At 37.8% G+C, this 24,675-nt stretch overlaps 2 protein-coding genes across 2 annotated transcripts in view; one reads left to right on the top strand and one right to left on the bottom strand.

The window, feature by feature from the left end:
• The window catches only part of LOC150085496 (protein tyrosine phosphatase type IVA 1-like), a 170,263-nt gene that overhangs the window by 91,478 nt on the left and 54,110 nt on the right, over positions 1 to 24,675 (bottom strand). The gene's annotated exons all lie outside the window — the stretch shown is intronic.
• The window catches only part of LOC150085495 (sphingomyelin phosphodiesterase-like), a 78,685-nt gene continuing 59,929 nt past the window's right edge, over positions 5,920 to 24,675 (top strand). Inside the window, exons 1-4 of the mRNA XM_090374577.1 lie at positions 5,920 to 6,009; positions 7,058 to 7,206; positions 9,388 to 9,501; positions 19,740 to 19,911. Coding sequence (XP_090230703.1) covers positions 5,920 to 6,009; positions 7,058 to 7,206; positions 9,388 to 9,501; positions 19,740 to 19,911 — 525 coding nt within the window. The remainder of the gene's footprint in view (positions 6,010 to 7,057; positions 7,207 to 9,387; positions 9,502 to 19,739; positions 19,912 to 24,675) is intronic.

Here is a 24,675-nt window from a genome sequence, read left to right as displayed (position 1 = left end):
AAGAAAGCGAGTGGAGAGAGACTCTGTTAGAGATGAATTATTAATTAACCTAACTGCCGTCTTCTGAATGGAATCAAGAAGCTTGAGAGAGGGTTTGGGGGCACCACCCTAGATGTGGGAACAATATTCCATGGTAGGGCGAATTTGCGATTTATACAGAGTGAGCAGCTGTTTGGAAGAAAAGTAACGCCGAGAGCGAAAGAGAAAACCAAGTATTTTAGATGCAGAGGAAGCAATATTTGTAATGTGCTTGTGCCAAGAGAGATTAGAAGTCAGGGTAATCCCCAAAAGAGATATATCATTTTGCCTAGAAATCGGAGTGTCACTAAAGATAAGCATAGGAGCAGAAGAATCCTTTTTGCGAGATATAAGACAAGACTCAGTTTTAGAAGGATTGAAATCAACTAAGTTGTCTTTGCCCCACTGGAGAATTACCTGAAGATCGGCATTTAAGGAATTGGTAGCAGATTTTCGAGAAGTTGAATGCAATGTGCTATAAACAGCAAAACTATGGATAGGATTTCCAGTCAATGGAAGAAGGTCATTAATATACAAGAGGAAAAGAGTGGGGGAAAGAACTGAACCTTGGGGGACACCGGCATTAATGGAGAAGTTAGAAGACAGAGAGCCATCTACCATCACCATCAGTGAGCGATCAGAGAGAAAACTGGATAACCAATTACTAAAAACAGTTGGCAAACCATAAGATGGAAGCTTGTTTAGAAGACCTTTATGCCAAACACGATCAAAAGCCTTTGAGATGTCAAGAGCAACTACTTATGTTTCACCGAACCTTTCCATTGAATTAGTCCATAAATGGGTAACATAAGCCAGAATATCACCAGTGGATCGACACTGACGGAATCCATACTGCCGATCGTTAATAAGACGGAAGGTTTCTAGGTAGTTTAAGAGTTGGCGGTTAATTGATTTCTCCATTACTTTATAAAGAGTAGAAGTAATTGCAATGGGACGATAATTGAATGGGAGGGATTTGTCACCCTTTTCAGGAACTGGCTGGATATGAGCAAATTTCCAAGCAGAAGGAAAAACACCTTTGGAATAATAAAAGTGAAAAAAGGCGGCAAAGAATAGGAGTAAGTTCAGGAGCACAGATTTTGAGAACAAGTGGAGAAATACCATCAGGACCTGGAGCTTTCTTAGCATCAAGATTCATCAAAATCCTTCTGATATCCTTTTGACGGAAGACTACAGGAGGCATTGAATGGAGCATGTTGGGAACGGTGGGAGGTGTTTTACCAAGATCATTAATACACGAGCTGGAAGAAAAATGGGATGCTAGCAGGTCAGCTTTATCCTTGGCTGAAGTGACAACAAAACCATCTGGTTTGGACAGAGGTGGGAGCAGAGATGGGCAAAAGTTGCGGCCAATAGCTTTGGCAAGAGACCAGAATGCTCGGCTACCATTAGGGCAAGAAGCAAGTTTTCTACTCTTAGCCTGTTCAAACTCTAGTTTGGACTGATTAATAACTGCTTTACAATTGTTGCGAGCTTTGGTGCAGGCCGAAAATGAAACTGAAAATGACCTTAGCACATTTATTGGAAAACCAAGGTTTAGATAAAGGACGAGATTTTAAAGTGGAGTGTGGGATATAGGATTCCATTCCTGCAAGAATAATTTCACTGACGCGATCTGAGCAAACGTTGACATATAACTTTTGAAACAGTAATCCGACCAAGGAAAAGAAGAAAAGAAGTCTCGCAGGTCATTCCATTTTGCATTCTTGTAATGCCAAACAACACGAGGTTGGGAATAGCTATGAGATAAAGGTTCCATTGGAGAAGAGACAATCACCAAGTTGTGATCTGAAGTGCCAAAAGGAGCTCTCACTTCGACCGTGTACTTAGAAGGGTTGTTTGTGAGAAAAAGATCAAGCGTATTGGCTGTATGATTAGGATTGTCCGGTATTCTTGTAGGTAAATGAACAATCTGTGCTAGGTCATTAGTAATTGCAAAAGCCTCAGCATCTCGACCTGCTGGGTCGGTGTGACTAGAAAACGGAAGCCAGCTGGGGTTGTGAACATTAAAATCACCAAGGAAAATTACCTCACTGTTAGGAGAGTTGGACTGGAGAAAGTCAAGTTGCAACGAGAGGAAGTCAAAGAGCTCCAAGTGATTAGTCGAGTTGGGAGAACGGTAGAGACAACAGATGAATTTGACACAATGAGGTAGAGAGATTTCAAGCCAGAGAAGATCAAAGAGAGGAGATTCCAAATTGCCAAGTCTCTGACAGGGAATATCAGAACGGACATATGCACAAGTACCACCTTTGAGGCGAAAGGAATCATACAGCGAATAATTTGGGCATCTCAGATGAACAGTAGTTGAATCAACCGATAACTGAGATTCCGTCAGAAAAAGTACATGAGGTTTGGCAGACTGCAAGTGGAAATGGACATCGTTGAGATTAGAATTGAGACCACGTATATTTGTGAAATGAATTAGGAAGTCCTTGGGAGGTTTAGATCTTTTCGCAGATAAGCTTGCTCTATTAGTTTGACAATTCATGGTGTATTCAATAGTAAGAAAAAGTGGGTGGGACATGCTGTATGAAGTAATGAAATTTTTGGATATGGCGTACATGTGGTAAGAATATACCCAGATCCTTGACATAACGTGGCCTCGACAATGCTCCCCGCATACACACTACTCGTACTCCCTCCAGTCACTATCTGGCAGAGTAGAGGTAGCAAGATTATACACTAGCTGATCCGGAAGCCTTCTAGAGGGTTACCAATAGGTCCGGTCCGGTGTACTAACTAGCGGCCGGCCTGCGAAAACCGTTTTAGAGCTGTACCCTCGAGATGTAAGGAATATTGGATCTCGCCACGACGTTCATCATAACCTCAAAAGTCATCAATCATACTGCATGATGGAAGAGATAGGGAAGGGTTGACTGGAACTTAGCTCTAGAGACTAAACATGGGTTCCACCACTTCAAGCCTCCAATAAGCAAAGTGGTGGTATTTCACCGGTTGATGAGAGTCATCTTCCACCTAGTACTGCCTGGTAACATAGAGGGGCGGCGTTCCTCCATGTGGTGTGGGCGCCACACCTCGACCCCTGCTTACGTTGGTTCACACCTGGGTGGTCACCCACCATGTACTTGTGCATGGGGGTTATACCCAGGATTACTAACAGTCCCACCATCGTGAAGGTGCAAGCAGAGGATTTGGCTGTCACAGACCGTCCGGACTTCGCCGAAATTGGGTCCACTTGACTTGAGTGTCACCCGAATATCAGTTCCATCAGCGTTTTAGACTCCCAGGTAGCAAGTACAGCTTGTCTGGCATATCTGAGAGAATGTCTGTGACAACCTCAAGGACCATTGGAACAATCAGCGTTTCTTAACTGATCCATCGCTGCCTCCCACCAAACAGTATCAAATTCCCCTTCGAAATCCACGTACATTGCTAATTCATATTTGGATGTAGAATTCTCAATATGCGTTCGAAATGCCACTAGACAATCTTCACAGGATTTCCCAGGAGTGAACCCACATTGCTGAGGCGATATCATATCCTGTTGCACTAGCAGGTCGGTTACCCGTAATGCCATTAACCTTTCAAGGATTTTACCAAGGTTTGCCAAAAGAGCGATAGGGCGATGTGATTTAGGTTCAGTTAGTGGCTTCCCAGGTTTTCTAACTAACTTCAATAATGCAATCTTCCACTGCGTTGGAAACAGCCCTTCTGTTAGACATTTGTTAAACACTAATAAAAGGATATTAGGTAACGACTTATAGAACCTCGTTATAAATATATTCTTGACTAGATCAATTCCAGGACATTTTGTGAGATTAAGCTCCTTCAAAACTCTTGTAAGTTCTTCCATCGTAAACTCCGTAGTATTTTCTCTAGCTACATAGAGCCGATTATCTCTACGTATACCAGTTTGATACTCAGTATCTTCCTGAGGATCGTCAGTTGGAAATAACTTACTTACTTGGACCATATTGGACATATCGTCTGTTTGAAATAACATAAGAAAAATCACAGACACAACAAAAAACAACCCTTGAGGTGGATAGCACAGTGGATATAAATCACCGTCATTTTACACCGGGTGGAAAGGACTTAAGTTCGAATCAAGTCAAGGAAGCGAAGAATTTTTATTGGTCTTTTTTCGCAATGTGGCTGAGTTAGTCCTGGAGAATACAACACCCTCTCCTGAAACTCGGCTCTGTCATCCAGCAAACAGCAAACTACCGGAGATCATACGAAATTATAAGTAACTTGCTGAGCCTTATAGCTGCAGTCACTTTGACACTAACCCATACACACAGAGGAATCAGTTTAGAACTTTTGACACTGTTTGAATGTGTTTTAATTCAGTCAGTGAATGCGAAAAAAGTATGTGAAAAAATGAATAGTAACTGATTTAGTATTCTAAATCAGTTACTTTATAGACTGGACTTACATATATAATACTTCATGGGAACTTTACTTTCAATCTTTTTAAAAAGAAGACATGCCACTTTTCGTTTCAAAAACTCTAGGGTATTTCTTTTGAATGGAGTTCATCATTCGTTAAAAATTATACTAAAATTATTAACATGCTGGGAATGAATACGGTCGATTAGTTCGAAATCTCCGGAAATATTATCTGCTAAAGTGATTCTCTAAGTAAAAATTTTTCCAAGTTAACATAAGAAAAGAGAACAAACTGTACTAAAGGCATCCCGAGAATTTAACCTAAGGGCAAGCACACACACTACCGCATCACAAGGTCTTTTCACTGTCAAGGTACTTTATCAAGACACAAACTCTACGGAATTCCTTAAGAGTTTCACTAAAAACTTTTAATTTCCCATTAAAGATGGATCAAATTGTTTGATATGACAGAAAGAAGAAGAGGAGGTTTATACACATAAATTAGAATTTAATTTATAGACACGTAAAATTTGAGTTCGCTTATAATTTTAATAAAGTAAAAAAAAAAAAAAAAAAGAAAAAAAAAAGATAGTAGCATACTGAATTTCAATAAAAATAAAATTAATCACCAACTGAAAATATGAAATTAAAATGACGGAAGATGCTCTTATTTATTTTTAGATATAATTGTTTAAAAATATCAGATATCTCATAATTAATGAAAAAATATCTTGTTAATTATCAATTTTTTTGATTGCTTACAAATAAACATAAGCATAACAGAGAGAGAGAGAGAGAGAGAGAGAGAGAGAGAGAGAGAGAGAGAGAGAGAGAGAGACCGTTTAGTTTAAGATTTCTCCGTATACTGTATATTGTTTGTAAATTGCGTGTGTCCGTGGTCGATTTGGCTGTTTGTTGGACAAAAAGAAAAAAAAAAAAAACCGAGTTTCCAGGAGAGAAAAAAACGATGCTATCCTCTCTCTGAGACCGACTAGCTCAGCTACGTTGAGAAAAAAGTCCATAAAAAATTCGAACTGAGGCCTTTTCCATCCTGTGTGTGGAGGATGGTGGTTCTACCAACTGTCCTACCCGCGAGGGCCATTACTTTAAGTGACCAAGCAGCTATGCCCATGGAGGCTAGCAGTATAGTATTGCGTTTGTTATTTGCTTATATTCTACAGCTGGCTGGAGCACTCGGCGGAGTTGAAAACGCAACTTCCCAGGAGAGAAAACTATGCGCTTCTTGTCCAAGATCAACGAATGCTGCAACAATGTGAAAAAAAAATAAAAAAAAAAATATATATATATAGAAACGGTCTTCCCATTCGATTTCCGTCAAGGTGCAAATCCAGATGTGAAAAAACTCTTCCACACAGTATGCAAGAGCAGTGGTCGCAGCCATTCGCATACTCAAAGCAAGAGAGAGAGAGAGAGAGAGAGAGAGAGAGAGAGAGAGAGAGAGAGAGAGAGAGAGAGAGAGATTACTGTTCATCTACAGATTTTTTTTTTTTTTTTTAAGATAGTATGAGTGAGGCTGTGCCAGTTCACAAATGGAATGTCAATAGTGATACAATCATAAGAGCACGAGGCCATGAAACGGCTTTTACCTTTACGGTATTTCAAGGTCGTTGACTCTGATCCGCGGTGGGTAAAGCGGGCGTTTCGCCTAGGAGGTTACAATTAACGGTACTTCCTGCTCAACAAGTTCATAGCACAACAGTAACGGTCGGTTCATCCGATAGTTTTCCATTACAGCCTTCTTCGACCAACCAGCAGCTCACTGAAAAGAAATATGAAAAGGTGTTCCAGTACCACCCAGCAGCTTAGGTGGTAGGAAACTAGCCCTGCGCCCAGGTATCTTCAAGGCAGAAAGGTACGTGGTTTTCCCTGTAACTTCAATGGAGATACTGAGCTGCGTGCTAAAAGCTTTCAGTGATCCAACTGACCTTTTTTTTTTTTTTAAATAATAAATAAACAATAGCCAGATAAATATTAAATGAACGTTTTCAAATTATGTGCTGTAATTATGATAACTAAAATGAATGGTTATAATCGTGATCGCTAATTGAAAAGAGACTTTCAATCCAAAGCGCGGAACTGTAGTTGAATTCTTCTCATTTTGTTCAAAATGAGCAAGACGCGATTGCGAAATTAATTGAAATTACTTCGTCAGTTGAAAATTTAGCAATACGTTTTTTCCACAATTATTAACTAGGATTCGATGAAAGTAAATGTTCGTATCCTAAATCCAATTGTACATTAGAACTTATTTATAGCACTATTCTTATGTATAACAATTCTTGAAAGTGATTTTTTTTTATCACACTTGATGTTCCTTTTCCAATTCTTATCTTTAATATTTTATTATATATTGTAACAATTATTCATTAGGAAAGGAAACATGAATAATGGACTATGGAACATTTTGGTGATGGTAAAATTAGAAGTATTAACAGTTCTTAAATTGTAATATTGTAATTACCTCTGGTAATCAGAAAAGAGGTACGTATATTATCACTACCGCAAATCATTTATTTACATTCTAGTTCGTCAACAGTTCGATTCCATTAATTTATAAAATGGTTTTCGAAATGGTCATTCGAATAATATTTTCGTTTATTTTATTTCTTTAGAATTTATTTTTATTTATTTTATTAATTAGTCATATTTGCTGTTCACTCCTCAACGATCCACACTACGTATCGAGATTAATGTTTTTGTGGTTGCTGGTAGAAATTGCGCCAAGGCAACCAAAGCCATTAGGATTCAGTGTGCTGTGTCGCACATTGCATTGCGTGAATTCTATAGTTGGTTTGTATATTTTGTGAGATGAAAAACACGAATCTCTGGTAAAAATTCATATACTGATTACAAGACACTCTATAAGCAATATGACGGGAAGAACATCCTTCCTCACGTAGTAGTAGTAGTAGTATTGGCATGTGATGCAAGAAAGCAAGTGTATGAGCTTATGCAGCATCAGCCAAAAAAAAAATAAATAAATAAATAAAATAAAAATCACACCATTCCCTCCAAATGCCTGTCCAGTTCTTCCTTAAATTTATTCAACCTATCAACTTCCACAACGACAGATGGAAGTTTATTCCAGCAATTAACCACCCGCTGGCTAAAGGCAAATTTCCGCACATCTATTCTACATCTGTCTTTTCTTCATTTGAATTTATGCCCCCCTAGGTTCGTAATCTGAACAAGTGGAAGGATCCCATCAGAATTCAGCGTGCTCAACCCATTCAAGGCCTTATACACCTCAATCAGATCACCGCACAGGTGCCTAGCCTCCAGCCACTGCAATTTGCAGAACTTAAGCCTCTCTTGGTAAGAGGATCCCTTCATTCCCTTCACCAATCTTGTTGCCCTTCTCTGTACACGCTCAAGTAAATCTACATTCTTCCTAAAATGAGGCCTCCAGACCTGTACGCAGTACTCAAGTTGCCTTATACAGAGGGATAATCACCTCCTTTTCCCTGCTAGCAAAATTCCTATATATCATTGACAAAACCCCATGACCTGCCCTGGCAGCCTGTCTGCATTGCTCAGAAACTTCATATCTGAATATCACAGGTCTTTTTCATTTTCTACCACTTTAAGTGTAGTACCACACAGTTGGTACGTTTCTCTGGGGTTACTTCTACCCATATGCAGTACTTTGCATTTGTCAAGGTTAAATTCAGTTGCCACGTAAAGCAACAATAGCACCCTTTCTTCGTGGCGTCAACTGCACGTAACTCGCCATCCTGACACAAGCAAGGAATGACTGCAACTCTTGCAGAGCGTGCTTATATAGCTGAAAGTAACTGCTGATGCAATATTACGTCATCACCTACGCGTGTCAATCTTATCTGTGCAATCTGTAAGAAATATTGCCATATACTTACGTTATTTGTACGACAATTTCAATTTTAAGAGAGGGGTGATGCAGTTTCTTTGAGGCGCATTATGACCCACGTAGTCCATGCGCCACTAAACCCCAATACAAACCAAACCAAAGAAACTTTCTTTAAACACCAGTGTATATATAATACACACGGGTAGATGAGGAATTCTCGGATGACCCTAATATGACAGTTTTTGTACTTTGCATGCGCTATGGCTCTTGGCCTGTATTTAGATTAACTTTTGCGCTACCAGGCTAAGAGATTGGTCGATGGAGGTTTATTTTATAAGTTCTCCATTCATATGTGGGATGCACAGGTGCAGAATTCAAAGTTTAGAATGTGTCAATACACAGACAGACAAAGGTCTATGTGTGTTGTTGCAGGGTTTTAGATGCATCAGCGACTTAGATCATATTGCACCATACACGTTGTCCTGAGGTGTCTATGTTCTGTGGTGGATTTTGCGATTTGCTGGACGAAAAACCAGAGTTTCAGGGGGAAAAAAACCATGCAACCCTCGCCTGAGATCCAGACTCAGCCACGTGGTGAAAAATGCCCATCAGAATTCATCGCGTCATTTGATGGGATTCCAACCCGCGCTTTTTTTCACCCGATGTGGAGAGGATGGTGCTTATATGCACTGTCCTGCCTACGAGGGCAATGGTTATGTGTGCGTGTGTCAAATCCCTAGCAAGGCTATGAGGCTTTAGTATATTATGTGCATTTTTCGGTTGGTTTGTTTTTGTTGGACGAAACACTCGAGTCTTCGACAGAAAAAAAAAAACAACCTTGTAACTTTCGCATGAGATCGACTACCTCCTCGGGTCACTGATGGATTCGAACTCGAGACTTTTTTTCACCCGGTTTGTGAGAACGGTGATTATAACACTGTGTTACATGCGAGGATTGTACAGAGGCGGACAATGTATATATTCGATATTTTAATGATGAAAGCTGGAATTTCATTTGATCTTATAGAGTACTTCGTAGAGCATTTAGTATTTATTGGACTGATTTTTCTTTATCAACTGTTCTAGCAATGAAATGTTTCTTGTATTTCAGTGGACATGTTATATTCAGTTTTTTTCCGTTTTAGGTGCATTAACATCTTTGGCCGTAGTGCACGTTATATTCAGTATCCAGCATCCAACGGCGAATGCTTTGGTAATCCAGTTCTGTTATATCTCCTTCCATATCTCTTCAGCTTGAAGTTGGTTACTGGTTTCGTACGAAATGCTGTTTTGTTGATTTTTAGCTGTACTGTTATGTACATTACATGGATATCGAATGCTGTAAAACTAATGTGAAAGCCACATTATGCTTATTGAACAATTCAGGGCTGTTTTCCCCACTACTACGTTTTCTTTCCAGGTACTCATTTCATGGCCAAATTATTTGAAACCGAAGTCCACTATCGTATAAGACTTCAATGCGCCTAAATTACAGCTTGAATTCCATGCAGATCAGGCCCGGGCAAACCATGGCCCGCGAGCTTTAATTGTATTTTCGAAAAAAGTTTACTTATTTTATGCCTTTTGCGACGCCTTTTTGAAAAATAAATTTGATTATGTAATACATTATAGAATTTGTCGACTTATAAATTGTTTTTTCATCTCTGTATTTTTCAAATTGAGATAGAAATTGAAATTGTGCGCGAACCGGAGCGAGCCAAAGGGCGCTTTTATAACGGTATAATTTGCGATTATAAACTAACCGCGCGAAACTACGGTAACAGACAACCGGTGATGACGACAACGGCTCTGCTGCGGTGGCGGAGTAATAGGATAGGACTGCTGACTGGCCCCAGTCCCAATCTGTTTTCTCTGACGGTTATCCCGCAGTTAGTTTTTTTGCGTTATCTTCGGTTATCATCTTGGTGCCAGCAGCGATAAAAATAATATTTACGCCCTTTTAAAAATGAATAAAAAACGAAAAATTCAACGAGAGCATCGTGTCTTCAATGAAGAGTGGAACACAAAATATTTTTTTGCTAACATAAATAACGTGACTATTTGTCTCATCTGCCGGGAGAGTGTCTCAGTGTTGAAAGAGTACAATATTAAAAGACATTTCACTACTAAACATTCCGAATATGGTGCCAATTTAACTCCGGAAGCGAGAAAGAAAACTGCTGATAGATTGATTCAAAATTTATCTAGACAACAAAATGTGTTTACGCGGCTAACTAAGGAACAAGAAGCTACTGTAGAGGCAAGTTTTGTTATTTCTCATATAATTGCAAAAAGCAACAAGCCTTTTTGTGATGGAGACCATATTAAAGAATGTATGACTGAAGCTTGTGGAATTATATGTCCTGACATTAAACACAAATTTGAGAATATAAGTTTATCTCGGCGAACCGTAGTAAGAAGAATTGAATGTATCGATACAAATTTGAATGAGCAATTATTATCAGTATTAGAATACATACCATGGTACTCGATAGCTCTCGACGAAAGTAACGACCAAAAGAATACTGAGCAGTTATTAATTTTCATACGTGGATGTACCTCTAATTTTGAAATTATTGAAGAGCTTCTTTCAATGGAATCTGTTAAAGACCAAACAACGGGCTGATATATTTGAAAAAGTTGAAAAATGCTTATCAAGATATAATTTACAAGGGAACAAAATGGTAAGCGTAACAACTGACGGAGCACCAAGTTTGACAGGTAAAAATGTTGGAGTGTTAAAGAAAATTCAGGATAAAATTTATTTGTAAAATTTATCCTGATTATAATTTAATTACAATTCATTGTATTATACATCGACAAGTATTATGTAAAAATGTGTTAAAAGTTGAACATGTCACATCTTGTATTATTAAACTAGTAAATTTAATACGATCGAGGGGCCTGAAATACAGACAATTCGTTAATTTCTTCAAGATATTGAATCCGAGTATACAGATCTTCCTTATCATAGCCAAATTCGATGGCTTAGCTTAAGAAAAGTTCTTCGACGAGTATGAGATCATAAAGAAGACTTCGTTCTATTTTTAAAACTGAAAAATATTATGGACTTTCCCGAATTAACTGATAATAACTGGATTTGTGATTTTGCGTTTGCCCTGGACATCGTGACACACTTAAATACTTTCAACACCATGTTACAAGGGAAAAATTTATACGCCCATGATATGGTAAAAAGTTTGAATGGATTTCAGTTGTTCCTTCGACATTTATTGATTAACAAGGTAGACCACTTTTCAACCATGAAGTTCCTGAAGATTCCAGAAAATAAATTTGAAAAATATTGTGAAATTATGAATGCTTTGAATGACTACTTTTCACAAAGATTTGGCGACTTCCGAAAAATTGAGACAAGTTTGGCAATAGTGCGCGACCCATTTTCAGTATAAGTTGATAGTGCACCGAGTGAACTACAACTTCAGATTATAAATTTGCAGTGTGATACCGATTTAAGGGAATTGCACTGTCGTAAGGAAATCTGTAAATTTACAACTCTGAACAAATTCGGACAAATTCGACGAACATAAAGATTTTTCCCGAAATATGTTGGTTATTTTTGAATCAACCTACATATGTGAACAAACATTTTCCATATTGAATCTAAATAAAAATTCTTTACGATCAAGCATCACCGATGAACATTTACAAGCAGTTTTAAGAAACTCAACTACAAAATTAACACCCGAAATTTAAAAAAAAAAACGTTAAAAGATGTAAAACAGTTCCATTCATCTCATTAAATTCTTGGTTGTTAGAGAATAATTTTTTTTATGTTATATTTCTTCATGATAACAAATAATATATATCTAAAAATAGTATTTTACTTGCGGCCCGCCTTCTTTTTGAATTCCTAATGTGGCCCTTCAGCCAAAAAGTCTGCCCAGGCCTGATGTAGATGGACACAGTCGTCGAAAGGCATAGTGGAATTTTAAACAATTGTTGTAACAATAATTCCACTGGTTCCCTTAGTGAGTGAAATGCATGCCCGCATATCGCACTGTAATGCGTCCCATAGATTTTTAAATAGGGTTCAGATTTGGATGCTGGGCCAAAGTACGTGACTGAATACATCATGTTCCTCGACCCACTCACAAACAGATCTTGTTTGTTTAGCTCACGGGTTCTCAACGGGAGCGAAATCGCTTGCAAGGGGGCGAAAATTGGTTGTTTTTGGGGGCGAAAAAATCATGGGCATTACAATGGTTTGTGGCCCTCCAAAGTTCAACTCTATTTTTCTGCTTTCTAAGCGACAATTAGTATTGATTTATTGTTTCCTTTTGGAAGTTGTTTATTTTTGATCCACAGTACTTTTCTGAGTGACATGGGCTATGAGAGTTAAATAAAAATAGTTTATATTTTATTATTTAATTCTTTGTAGTTATTCAACCCATCAACAATCGTGTCAATTGCTGAAAAGAAAAAGTGTCGACAGTATCTGGATGAATTAGCTTATGGTTTTATTGAAAGCCCATTTGACTCAGGACAGCCTATGTGTCTTATGTGTAATAGTTCTTTTTAAAATGAGGCTATGAAACCATCAAGACTTTTAGATCACTTAAAAAGGAAGCATCTTGATAAAGTTGGTAAACACATCGAATGTTTTAAAATTTTAAAACAAAATTTTGAGCAACGTAACACTGTAACTTCCTTATTTAAGAACACACAAACAAATGACGATGGATTGATTGCGTCTTATAAAATTGCAGAAATCACTGCAAAAACTGGTAGTGCTTATACAGTTGCTGAGAATGTTATACTACTCGCATTAGAGAATAGTAATCGAAAGGGGGCGAAAATATTTTTGATGCATCACTGTAATTTCAACAGTGATGCATCAAAATCCTTCCAATATTTTAAACGCATTGCCATTGAGCAACTATTCAATTCGAAGAGATCGATGAGATGTCAGTTAAAATTGAAGAGCAGAAAATTGACAAACAAAAAACGGGAAAATTTTCTATTCAGACTGATGAATCCACAGTTACTGTCAATAAGGACTTTCTAATGGAATACGTTCGTTATTTCACTGATGATTGCAAATTGCAAAAAGATATGTTGTTTGCAAAATCTATAGAAACTGACTGTACTGGAGCATCCGTTTTTGCTGCTGTAAAAGCACAGTTCGATGAAAAACAAGTACCATTTCCACTGACGGTGCTACCTCCATGGTTGGAAGACAAAGGTTTTATAGCCCATCTAATGGAAATATGTCCCGAAGTTCTTGCAATACACTACATTGTGCACCGCCATCATCTGGTTGCAAAAAAATATTAGTCCAGTTCTTTATCAATCGCTCAGCATAGTTATTAAAACCATCAATAAAATAAACTCACATAGCAAATATGAACTCCTTTTCAGAACATTTTATGTTGATAATGAAGAACCGTGTGTGAGAGGCTTCGTTTACATACAGAAGTCAGATGGATTTCTATAGGAAACTGTCTAACAAGATTTGTAAACCTTTTTTGATATGATAATTAGATTTTTAGAAGCGAAGGAGACACAGATTTACCAAAGGAGATCAGCAAACACAAAAACAACATACAGTATACTATATGGATTGGAATTAAAAAAAAAAAAACTATGAAGTATCGCTTCAACTTCAAGAGAAATTAATTACGGTGATAGACTGCAAACACGCATTAAAAGCCTTCACTCAAAAACTGGAAATATTTGAAAGCAATTTTTTTAATGAGAAAAAATTTCATGGTATGCAAGAGTTAGCTGAAATCAGTGAATCTTTCACCGAGAGTGATCTTAAGAATTATTCAGATCGTTTGTGTTCTTTAAAAGGTGAAATGAAAAATAGATTTTTAGATTTATTTTCTTTTGAAGTGAAGCAATGCATTCAATTATATTCATATTATATTCAATTGGATGTGTTGCCGGGTTTGCTAATGAAGAAATTCAAAAACTCATTGAATTAAAATGTAACGAAGAATGCAAATTCTTCGTTATATTTTAATTCAATGAATTTTTGAATTTACACAATGGCTGAGTTGTAGGGATCGAAAACAACTAAATTTCTTAATCCAACGATGGTCTGAAATGGCCAAAGTACTTTATTTTCCAACGTCTTATAAGTTGAAAGTGAGTTTAGTTCAGTAAATAAAATATTAACAAAGGAAAGAAACAGAATTGATATATGTTCAAGAGAAGACATTATAAACTTACTAACATCATATCGAACAATAAACTTTTAGCTAAGAAGCATCAGGCTCAGGAATCCCCCCCCCTGACTTTATCACAAATCCTAGGCAATAACTGCAACATTGAAAATATATTTACTTATTTAAAATTAATAGGATATTTTAGCCAGATATATACCATAATTAAGAAACGTCAACGTCATTATCGCATAATACTAATAGATAAGCGCAATATGGCCAAAGTTGCTTTTGCACAAAAAAAAAAAAAAAAAATCCAACAGCCAATCAGGAATCCCATTGAATAAAAAGAGTAAGTACAGTATAACATATTTTCTTGTTTAAATTTTCATGGGGGTAGATTAGGAAAAAAAATTGTCTAAAAAAGCCCTTTAGGGGGCGATAATTAAAAAAAGGTTGAGAAATATTGGTTTAGCTCAAAATGTATTGTATTTGGAATATCAGTAGTAGAATCTTTATTGTATAGTATATGTCCTTCCCTAACGGTTAAAAAGAACTGAGTTCGAGTCCCGTCAGAAGAATTTTTATAGGCCTTTTCTTAGCATGGCTGAGTTAGTCGGTTGTGGGGGTTCTGCTTTTGCTTCCATTTTTCTGAGACCTCCACCCTACTGAGGTCTCAAACAGCCTACAAAAGGCAAATCTAACTGCAATTCACAGAAAATTCTAGATTCCAGGGTGTGTAAAGCGTGTATTAGCAGAACATTAAATACATATTTTTTCAATAAAACTCTCAAACCTTTAATGAACATTATATACAGCATTTACATTAAAAAAGAACAAATAATTACATACATGCATACCAATTTCCATATACGTATATGAACCATACTAGTACAATACACTATCTCTCCCTCATCAACTATTCTCAATTTACAAATTATTAACATCAGTTTGTATCAGTTGTATCTTATGAATCATCAATGATTACTCAATCATTCTCTGCCATTACCAATTTTTATCACTTACATCAGTAAAACTCATTTCAACTCTTATTAATGTTCACTATAAATCGCTTATTCTACCTTAATTACGCTCTAGTTATCATCTTAGCCATCCACCTTACTACCCCTACGTTATTTCATAATCATTAATATTCATAACAAATTATCCCAACCTTAGTAACTAACTTGCCTAATACAACAGGGAATATTCTTTTTTTAAAAGGGCTATCACTCAATTCCTTACAGAGCTAGGTTATGAGACCTTGAGTTCAGGATTCTTCCAATTTCCTTGCGTTCAGGCTTCCTTCGTGGCAGACTAGCTTTCTTTCTTTTCTTGGCTCACATATCTGCACAACTGGCATTTCTCAACGGGCAGGACCCTAGACCCTAACACGACAAAACTTCGGCTTTCCTTAGTGGCGGACAGAGTTGCTTCCATTTCTTGGGCACTCTGCTTTGCTTAGTGGCGGACAGGCTTTCTTCCATTTCTTGGGCACTCTACTTTCCTTAGTGGCAGACAGGTTTTCTTTCTTTTCTTGGCTCACATATCCGCACAACTGGCAATTTCTCAACGGGCCGGACCCAAGACTCTTACACGACAAAACTTCGGAGGTACAGCTTGCAATTACGTTGCCAGAGACGCCGATCACCCTATAACTGCCTTCCGATGCCGGACAAGACTTTTTTTTTCTTCTTGGCTCACATATCTGCACAACTGACTATTTCTGAACGGGCTGTACCCTAGACACAAGTGTAGGCTCTTACACGACAAAACTTCGGAGGTACATTTTGCGATTTCGTTGCTAGGGACGCCGATTACCCTATCACTACCCTCCGATGCCGGACCAGGCTTTCTTTCTCTTCTTGGCTCACTTATCTGCACAACTTTCAACGCACGTTTCCCACTCTTCCATACCTCCAAAAAAACATTACCTCTTTCAGTCCGCAGTTACTCGCGTCTTCTACGCCTCATTACCCCTTTCTCTCGCCAATTTTTTTTATTCTTCATCTTGCTACCAGGAGATGTGAACTCCAACCACCAAAAAATCTACTTCCACTTCAACCCACAAACTCACGACCTTCTCCCCTTAGACCACACAGAAGTGAGATACCGATTGCACACTTGCTCAAATTATTCCACCCACAGAACTTTTCTTTTTCCCTCAAGTTTGGAACACCTCCCCCAAGGACTCGTAACCAATTCTCATATTCTGCTTAATTTTTCATTCCTTCCTATTTGCTAAAACATCTCACCACAGCCATCTCCCTAGCGCATAAATCAGCTCTTCTCTAGAAATTTATTATTTTTTTTTTTTACACGGCAGTATGGCCCTTTCATGTTTGGTGTTCACACTTTCTCTGCTAAATATATCGAACTTACCAAAATATCAGCCACCCTGACGCTGTTTTCTTTTGATGCGAACACTAGACGTCCACTAATTTCCTGTTTACTTCCTAACGGTGGTTTAGGTCAAAAGAGACGCATCATAATCCAGTTTCAGTCCTATTGTTCTTTCCCTCAGCAACCCTTTCACGCCTATTCGCAAATGGCACCCCTTCTCTAGTGCTGACCGCTGTCCCTGTTTGCTCTCTTATATTATTCGAAATTATAAAAAGGTGTTCTGTGTGTCAAATACACATGTTAGGAAGCATTCCTTGACAATGGCACCACTCACCCCTAATGTAATATAACGCATATAACGCATCTGATTACGTTTTCTTTTTCTGTAGATTGCAAGAAGAGAGGCGGATGCACTGATGCGAGACAGGCCATTATTTGTGTATTTTTCTTGATAGCTTAATGTTCTCGTTGCAAAACTTTTGATTCAGTGTAGCTTATCTAAGGCTTTCGATAGAGTTTACCATAAAGACCTAAGCATGATTTCATCTTCTGGTTTGCTTTCTGAATATTCAGTTAGATGAATATTCATAAAGTAAACTCGTTACATGGCTCCCTGTCATCTAACTTTTTAAGTAATTATGAAATACTTCAACGTTCTGTTAATCATCCACTTCTTGTCGTTCTGTTTTGCTTCTACAAGGTGTCTCAAAAATATTGATACAAACGTTTAGGGGAGGTAGGTAACATCTAAAGGAATGTGAATCGCATAGGAACCCATAACCGGAAACGTCACGGGAAAGTAGTAGCAGAGGCACAACAAGCAGAAATGACACAAGACAGTAATTAGTGGCAAACATTTATTTGACATAATATTAACAATGGAGTACGAGATGGATGCATTTCATGATGTTACAACAGATGCTCGAAGGTTCCACCATGAGACGCGATGCATGCGTGACACCGACGCAGCATGGATTGGCGGACACGGTCGAACACACCTGGAGTTTCTTTGACAGTTGCAGCAGCGCAGACGAGTCTCGCCACGAGATCTTTTTCAGTCTCCACAGGCGATTCATACACGATAGATTTGAGAGTCCCCCACAGAAAGAAATCAAGGCTCGATAAATCAGGTGAGCGTGGGGCCAGGCAACGGGTCCACTACGGCCAATCCATCGACGCCCAAAACGCCTGTTCAAATGGTCACGAACACACCTTCCATAATGGGCAGGCGCCCCGTCATGTTGCGTCTCACATTTGCTGGAACATCGTCAAGTAACCCTGGTAGAACTTGTTAAAGAAAGATCCGATATTTAGCGGAGTTCATGCGGGATGGTAACAGGTATGGGCCGACTAAGCAGTCACCGACCATACCTGCCCACACATTTATTGCGAAGCGATGTTGTGCCGCATGGGGGCGCACACCGTCTTGGTTGTCGTGAGCCCACACATGAGCATTGTGCTGATTGAATAAGCCTTCCCGAATGAAATAAACCTCATCCGTGAACAAAACATAGACTGGAAAATTCAAGTCTTGAACACTTTCTTGGAGAAACCACTGCGCAAAAGCCACACGTGCAGGATGATCTTGGGGGAGCAGTAACTGAACCCTTTGGAGATGAAAGGAGTGTAAGGAATCGTCGTGCCAGACACGCTGTACACTGCAACGAGACACTCCTAAGGCAGAGGCAACGGCACGTGTGCTGGTAGGAGGATTATTCTGGACGGCATTCAACACACTTTCTTCCATTGTGGGAGTTCATGTCGAACGTGGTCTGCTCGCACTACTCGTGTTACCTCTAAATGACCCATAATCGCACAAATTTTGATGCACACGTGCAAACAAACGGTGGTCCGGTACATGTCAGTCTGGGAAGCGTTCTCCATAAATTCGTTGAGCGGCTCGTCCATTGCCCTCTGCTAATCCATACACTAGGTGCATGTCTGACAGCTCACAGTTCGTATATCGATGCATGGTCTTCGTGCGGCGGCTACCACGCCGTCTAACGACTTACGATGACGTTTCCGGTTATGGGTTCCTATGCGATTCACATTCCTTTAGATGTTACCTACCTCCCCTAAACGCCTGTACCAATATTTTTGAGACACCCTGTATGCAGCTTCTAACTCTATAATACAAATCAGAAATCCGTATGCTACAATGGAATATAGCTCTAGCCTCTGGAGAGATTCCTTTCCCACCTCCTCATATCTATTTTTACACGTTAATTTTCTGCTACATGCCTTCTCTACAGGTATTCTCAGGGACACTATTTTTGCTGAATTAACAGCTATAATTCGACCTCTTGCATCCAAGCCAGATTTATTTCCTCAATTTCTGTTATTTGGGATCGCCTTTATCCTTATATATTTCAAAAATCACAAAGTATAGAAATTCAAGTGCAATGTCAAGAGGTTCTTTCTGACTTCTTAAACAAATCGCAGTACTAGAGCACTATGGCTATAAATAACCTTTCGTATTTGGAGTTACATAAAAAATCTGCGACAAACCGGGCGAAATACTCACTTACATCCATATTTTGGATGTAAATGAGTATTTGGTAGGGCAGAAATTTAACAGTGCGGCATAGACGCACAGACTTCGTTAACAGAATTTGTTCCATATTCGAAGGTCGAATATTTCTTTTCCTAGTCTATAAACTGCAACGGTAATACAACGAATGGAGAAAATCCTAATTGCAGCCTTTTCCTGGATATGGGTCGCACCATCCGAACTTCTGCTCCACACAAAACTTGCTTGACTAATTGCTGTGTGACGTTAGCTCTGAATTTATAATATTTAACTATAAAAGTAAAATATTCAGGTCACTTATAGTATACTTATTTATAACGTATTATATAGTATACTTATTTATAACGTATTTGCTTTTCATTGCAGATCTTCGGAAACATCAAATCTTAGCTCCTAACTCAGCGAACTGATAAACCAAAGGTTTCATTCCGATGCTGCCAAGGGAAATCTTATTAATATGGATACTCATCCTAATCAATGTTTCGAATGCTCTCAGGTGGGCCGAGAACGATCCGGAAGATGTTCCAAACACTATAACTTCACCTTCTGGTCACGAATTACAGCCCTCTAGAGATGAAAGCCACGAAATGCAGGAACCAACAAAAGAAGAAGGAAAGTTCTTGCCAAAACTATTATCGCACATCTTTGATATTCTTAATTTCAGAAGGGTAAGTAATACTGTTTATTCATTGTAACTGTTAGCATCCAATAATGTAAAAAATATATATAAAATTTCATTAATTTTAAATCTATTTATTTATTAAGTATAATGCAAAATCAGTAGTAAGTTATGGAATCTTAAGATTTATTGAGTAATCGGGGAATAAGGTTTTTAGTTGGCAGCAGGCAATCTCGCAAAAAGAAGACGAAGAAAAAAAGATAAACAGAGGTGATCTAGACGTTTAGGTAAGCATGTTAGCAAATTCAGATTACTGAAATAAATAATTCTTTATCATGTGGTAGTAAAGTGCTGAGATGTGATTTCAACTTCCTATAGTTCCCATCATCAAACATCAAGGTCACGCTGGCAAGAGAAGAGTAACATCACACTGAAACGGAGTTGCCTTCACCGCTGACCAAGCGAGACACGCAAATAAAGACACACACGCCTCACAGGGTACGTGGCCTACTGCTGATATTAACATAAGAAAAGAGACACGTTTTCTACCACTGCTATTGACCAAAATTAATTGTAGCGAGACAAACAATATATAGAAACTCAGAAATCCTAGTGTCATGACCTACCTGCAAATGACCCAATAAACATATGAAACAGTGAAAACTAAGACATAGGATTTCATGCGTGAAGAACGTACTGTTCTTTTTTTTTTTTTTTTTTTTTTATGTGAACCCCAAACACGAGAGGTATTAGAACCTATAGTACTTAGTACCGTGCTTGGGTTAAAAAAGCATGGGTTGAAGGAGACGTATGGGGGGAGGGGGATGCCGGAAACTTTGCTCTAGAGACTAAACATGGGTTTCACCACTTCAAGCCTCCAATAAGCAAAGTGGTGGTATTTCACCGGTTGATGAAAGTCACCTACCACCGACTACAATATAACATTTTTCATACTTGGCGACCATCAGTTTTTTATACTTTTTAATTTTAATTTTCTTTCCTTTCATAACACTGTTTTTTCCCAAATCAGTAAAATATTCGGGATGAAAATTTGTAAAGCTTTATAATTCATAGTTTCTAAAGTTACTCTACGTAAAAGTTGAACTGTACATGCTTTGCTACTTATTTGAAAAATGATAATTCAAGTGGTTATCATTAACAGGAAAGCAGTCTGTAAATAATACCATACCATACCATGAGTTATTTTTCATTAAGTTTTTAAAATGTACAGAATGGGTTATAAAATCCTTTCCCACTTTTAAAAATTAATAACTCGAAAACTACTATAGGACGTATCAAAAAGCGTTTTTTTTTTTTTTTTTCTTTTGGATTGTAATCCAGTATATGTGAGATTTTTTAAAACAATAAAAATTAGTTCGAAATTTTAGCAACTGGAGGCCAAACTGATTAACTTATAAAAAACAGAAAGGCAAAATTTTTACCGATCCTTAACGACAATCAAATCTCATGTCCACCATATTTTTCTAATAAGCAATCAAGACAGGGCACTGTGTTTTTCATAGCTGATTTCAAAATTTTCGCTCGACTGCTCACTACCTTCCGACGGATTGCATCTTTCAAATCTGAAAGAGTTGTTGCACCTCGTCAATTCTTTGAATCACTTCACGTGATGCTGACAAACGACCACGTCGAGGCTTAAGAGTTAGGTATCCTTCTTCGAAATGTCTTATAATATTAATACGGTTCTAGAACCAGGAGGGCTTGAGACATTTACAATACTACTATCACTATTCTAATAAAGTTTTATTAAATTCATCTTTAGGCAACATTTTAAAACGAACTTGACTGAACTTGGTAAATAAGTTAAGGCTACAGCGTGAAGCGTTCTATCTAGTCCTACTGCCAATAAAATTTTGAACTAATTTTTTTTTGTTTAAAAAATCTCGAGTTTTTAATTTTAGCAACTGGAGGCCAAACTGATTAACTTATAAAAAACAGAAAGGCAAAATTTTTACCGATCCTTAACGACAATCAAATCTCATGTCCACCATATTTTTCTAATAAGCAATCAAGACAGGGCGGGAAAGGACTTCATAAACATCACGTACAATACAACTATTAAAGTTTTATCAACAAGTACACGCTTTGAAACAAAACAAATCGTCAAAAATGCAATTTATTTTGAAACTACCCTCACGGGTAACACGCTGCATATAAGTACCATTCGCCTCCATCCCGCGGAAAGTGCACGGGTTCGAATTCCGTTAATGACGAGAGGAATTTTTATGGTTTTTTTTTTTTTTTTTTTCTTACAGCGTGACTGAGTTAATCGGTTTTAGGCAAGGATTGCACAGCTTTTTTATTCCCGGAAACTCGGATTTTTCTACCAGCAAACAGGCAAATCGACACCAGAACACACTAGAGGAATTTATTTATTTATTTATTTATTTATTATGTACCTGGTGACGTACGAACCCCACTAATTGGCCACCAGAATTATTTACACACACACAGAACTATTTAGTCAGAAGCACAGAAACAGGGCAATTAAGAAATGATTATACCTTACAGATAAAAATGTTTGTAACATTGTAAAACATGAAAATGAAATACAGCAATAGTGAGGAATAGGTTTTGTTAAATATACAGAAATTGAACAGCTTATAAATATTAGTATACAAGAAAAATATTCAATTATTAAAAGTACAGAATTTAGAATAAGATTAGTTTTAATACAATGGTAATAACAATACTAAAAATATCATGTATTTATGAATGTATCCCATTTATAACTTAAGGGCACTTTTGAAGGCGGAGTCAACTCTGAGGAAGTTACACTGCGTCGAGTTAGCTTCCCACATCATGCAAATTAAGGGACTGTATTGTCCATAACTAGCGCTCTACATCCTTGAATAAAACGTCGAGGAATTTTCGGTACCAGAATGAAATGCATTAAAACTGACAGCTTCAAGAAGCGCCGGATAATCCAAGTTCGCGTTAATAAGTTTGTATAGAAAATTACAAACTTATTTATACAGTTTGTAAAGAAAAATTCGCTATATTTTCTACTGTTGTAGCAGGAATTGAGGTTGAAAGCATCGCATACGTATGCAGAATCTTCGGTGTGGTATGTGATTTCCTGTAGCATAGGTATTTTGCGTATCTACTTTGAAGCTTTTTGACATCTTTCATTAGAGTGAAGAGATGTGGTTTGCAGATAGCCGATGTAATCTAGAGTGGGTATTATTAATGATAAATAGGGAACAACAACTGCCTATTTACAGTTAGTATTTTCGATCCATACTTTCTAATAAAAACCTGTCATTCTATATGTTGAGTTGGTGATATTGCAGATATTTTTTTATGGAATGAGCCATTGGATTCTAAGATATCTCCAAGGTTCTTGACACTGTCAGTTCAGGAAATGGAAAAAGTCTTCATTATGCCTGTCTGCATCGGCTACAACACAGCCTTTTTGAGAATTTAAGTTAAGCAACCACTGGTTATACCATTTTCCAAGATTATTTATGGCCATTTGTAGAGTGACGAAATCTTCATTACTAGCTACAGCTGAGAAAAGTTTTTTGTCGTCAGCATAGATCAGACCTTCATCTTCTCATTGCGATGGGATGTCATTGCACAGAGATGGGATATCATTACTATAAATTGCGAAAAGTAAAGGAACGAGATTAGATCTTTGGGGCACCTCAGAACTGTATGAACGCCATAGTTGATTTTTAACTGCCACATACTGTGGTCTATCTTGAAGATAACTTTCAATACAAGATATCAGAGATCCTCCAACATCATATGATCTTAATTTATATATAAGTAGATCGTGATTCACAGTCAAAAATTTTGAAAAAGTCGTTGTGTAAATGACACCTGTCTGAATTGATTTTATTGGCGCTACCAAAATAAATTCCCAAATGACCATGATATTAGTCATAGTAGAGTCCACGAATAAACCTGTGCTGTTCATTGCAAATGACTAGTTTAAGGTGGTTAATTTGTCATGTATTATTTTTTTCAAATATTTTAGCACAGGCGTTTCATACAGAAATCAGTGTATGGATACGAGTGTTGGTGGGGTCATCCTTTTTGAGAACGGGTATACTCTTCTCTTCTCTTTTTTTTTTTTTTGAAAGTATCGGGGCATTTTTCCAACGACTTGTAGAGAAATTAAAGAGGCTGCAGCAGCTCATCCTGACATTCCTTAATAAATTACATAGTGATACCAGGAGAGGACAGTGAGCTTTCATGTTTTTTTATTCTGTTTTCACGTCATGTTCTGAGATACAGATAATTCAGCGTGGAGCTGGTATATTCATTGAGCGTAGGATGATCATCATTCATTTTCGGATGATAATTTAGAGACAAGCTAGGTTTAAAGAAGTCTCAGAATAAGTCAGGTCTCTTATCACTGTCAGCTATTGTAGAACCGTTTGATAGAAGAGCAGATATTCGGAGTGCAGTTTTCGTGCAATTAAAAAATTCTAGAATGTTTATGATTATCACCTTGGAAATTAGATTGAACTGACTTCACACAGCTTGTATGAAGTGAATGGATTAGAAGTTCTAAAGTCCTCTTCACTCACTCGTTTTTTTTGTTTTTTTTTTTCGGTGTGCCCTTCGAGGCTGGATCCTTGTCAGCCCTAATTAACAGGGCAGGATTATTGAACACATGTCCCTCTCTTCCTGCGTGTGAAGAGATTTCTGTTGGTACATTCACAACGGTACACTGGAAAGAAAACTATAGCCAGGCTCCTCGTTCCGGGAAGACGATAACCAAGTAGGTACGCATTCTGTAGCTAACTGGGCTAAGTGGCCGATCAAACAACAAGAACAAGAC

Source organism: Mastigoproctus giganteus, chromosome 5 (assembly GCF_048544385.1).
Source record: "Mastigoproctus giganteus isolate SK-2022 chromosome 5, ASM4854438v1, whole genome shotgun sequence".
NCBI classification, from domain to species: Eukaryota; Metazoa; Arthropoda; class Arachnida; order Uropygi; family Thelyphonidae; genus Mastigoproctus; species Mastigoproctus giganteus.
This window is presented reverse-complemented; position numbering and strand designations above follow the sequence as displayed.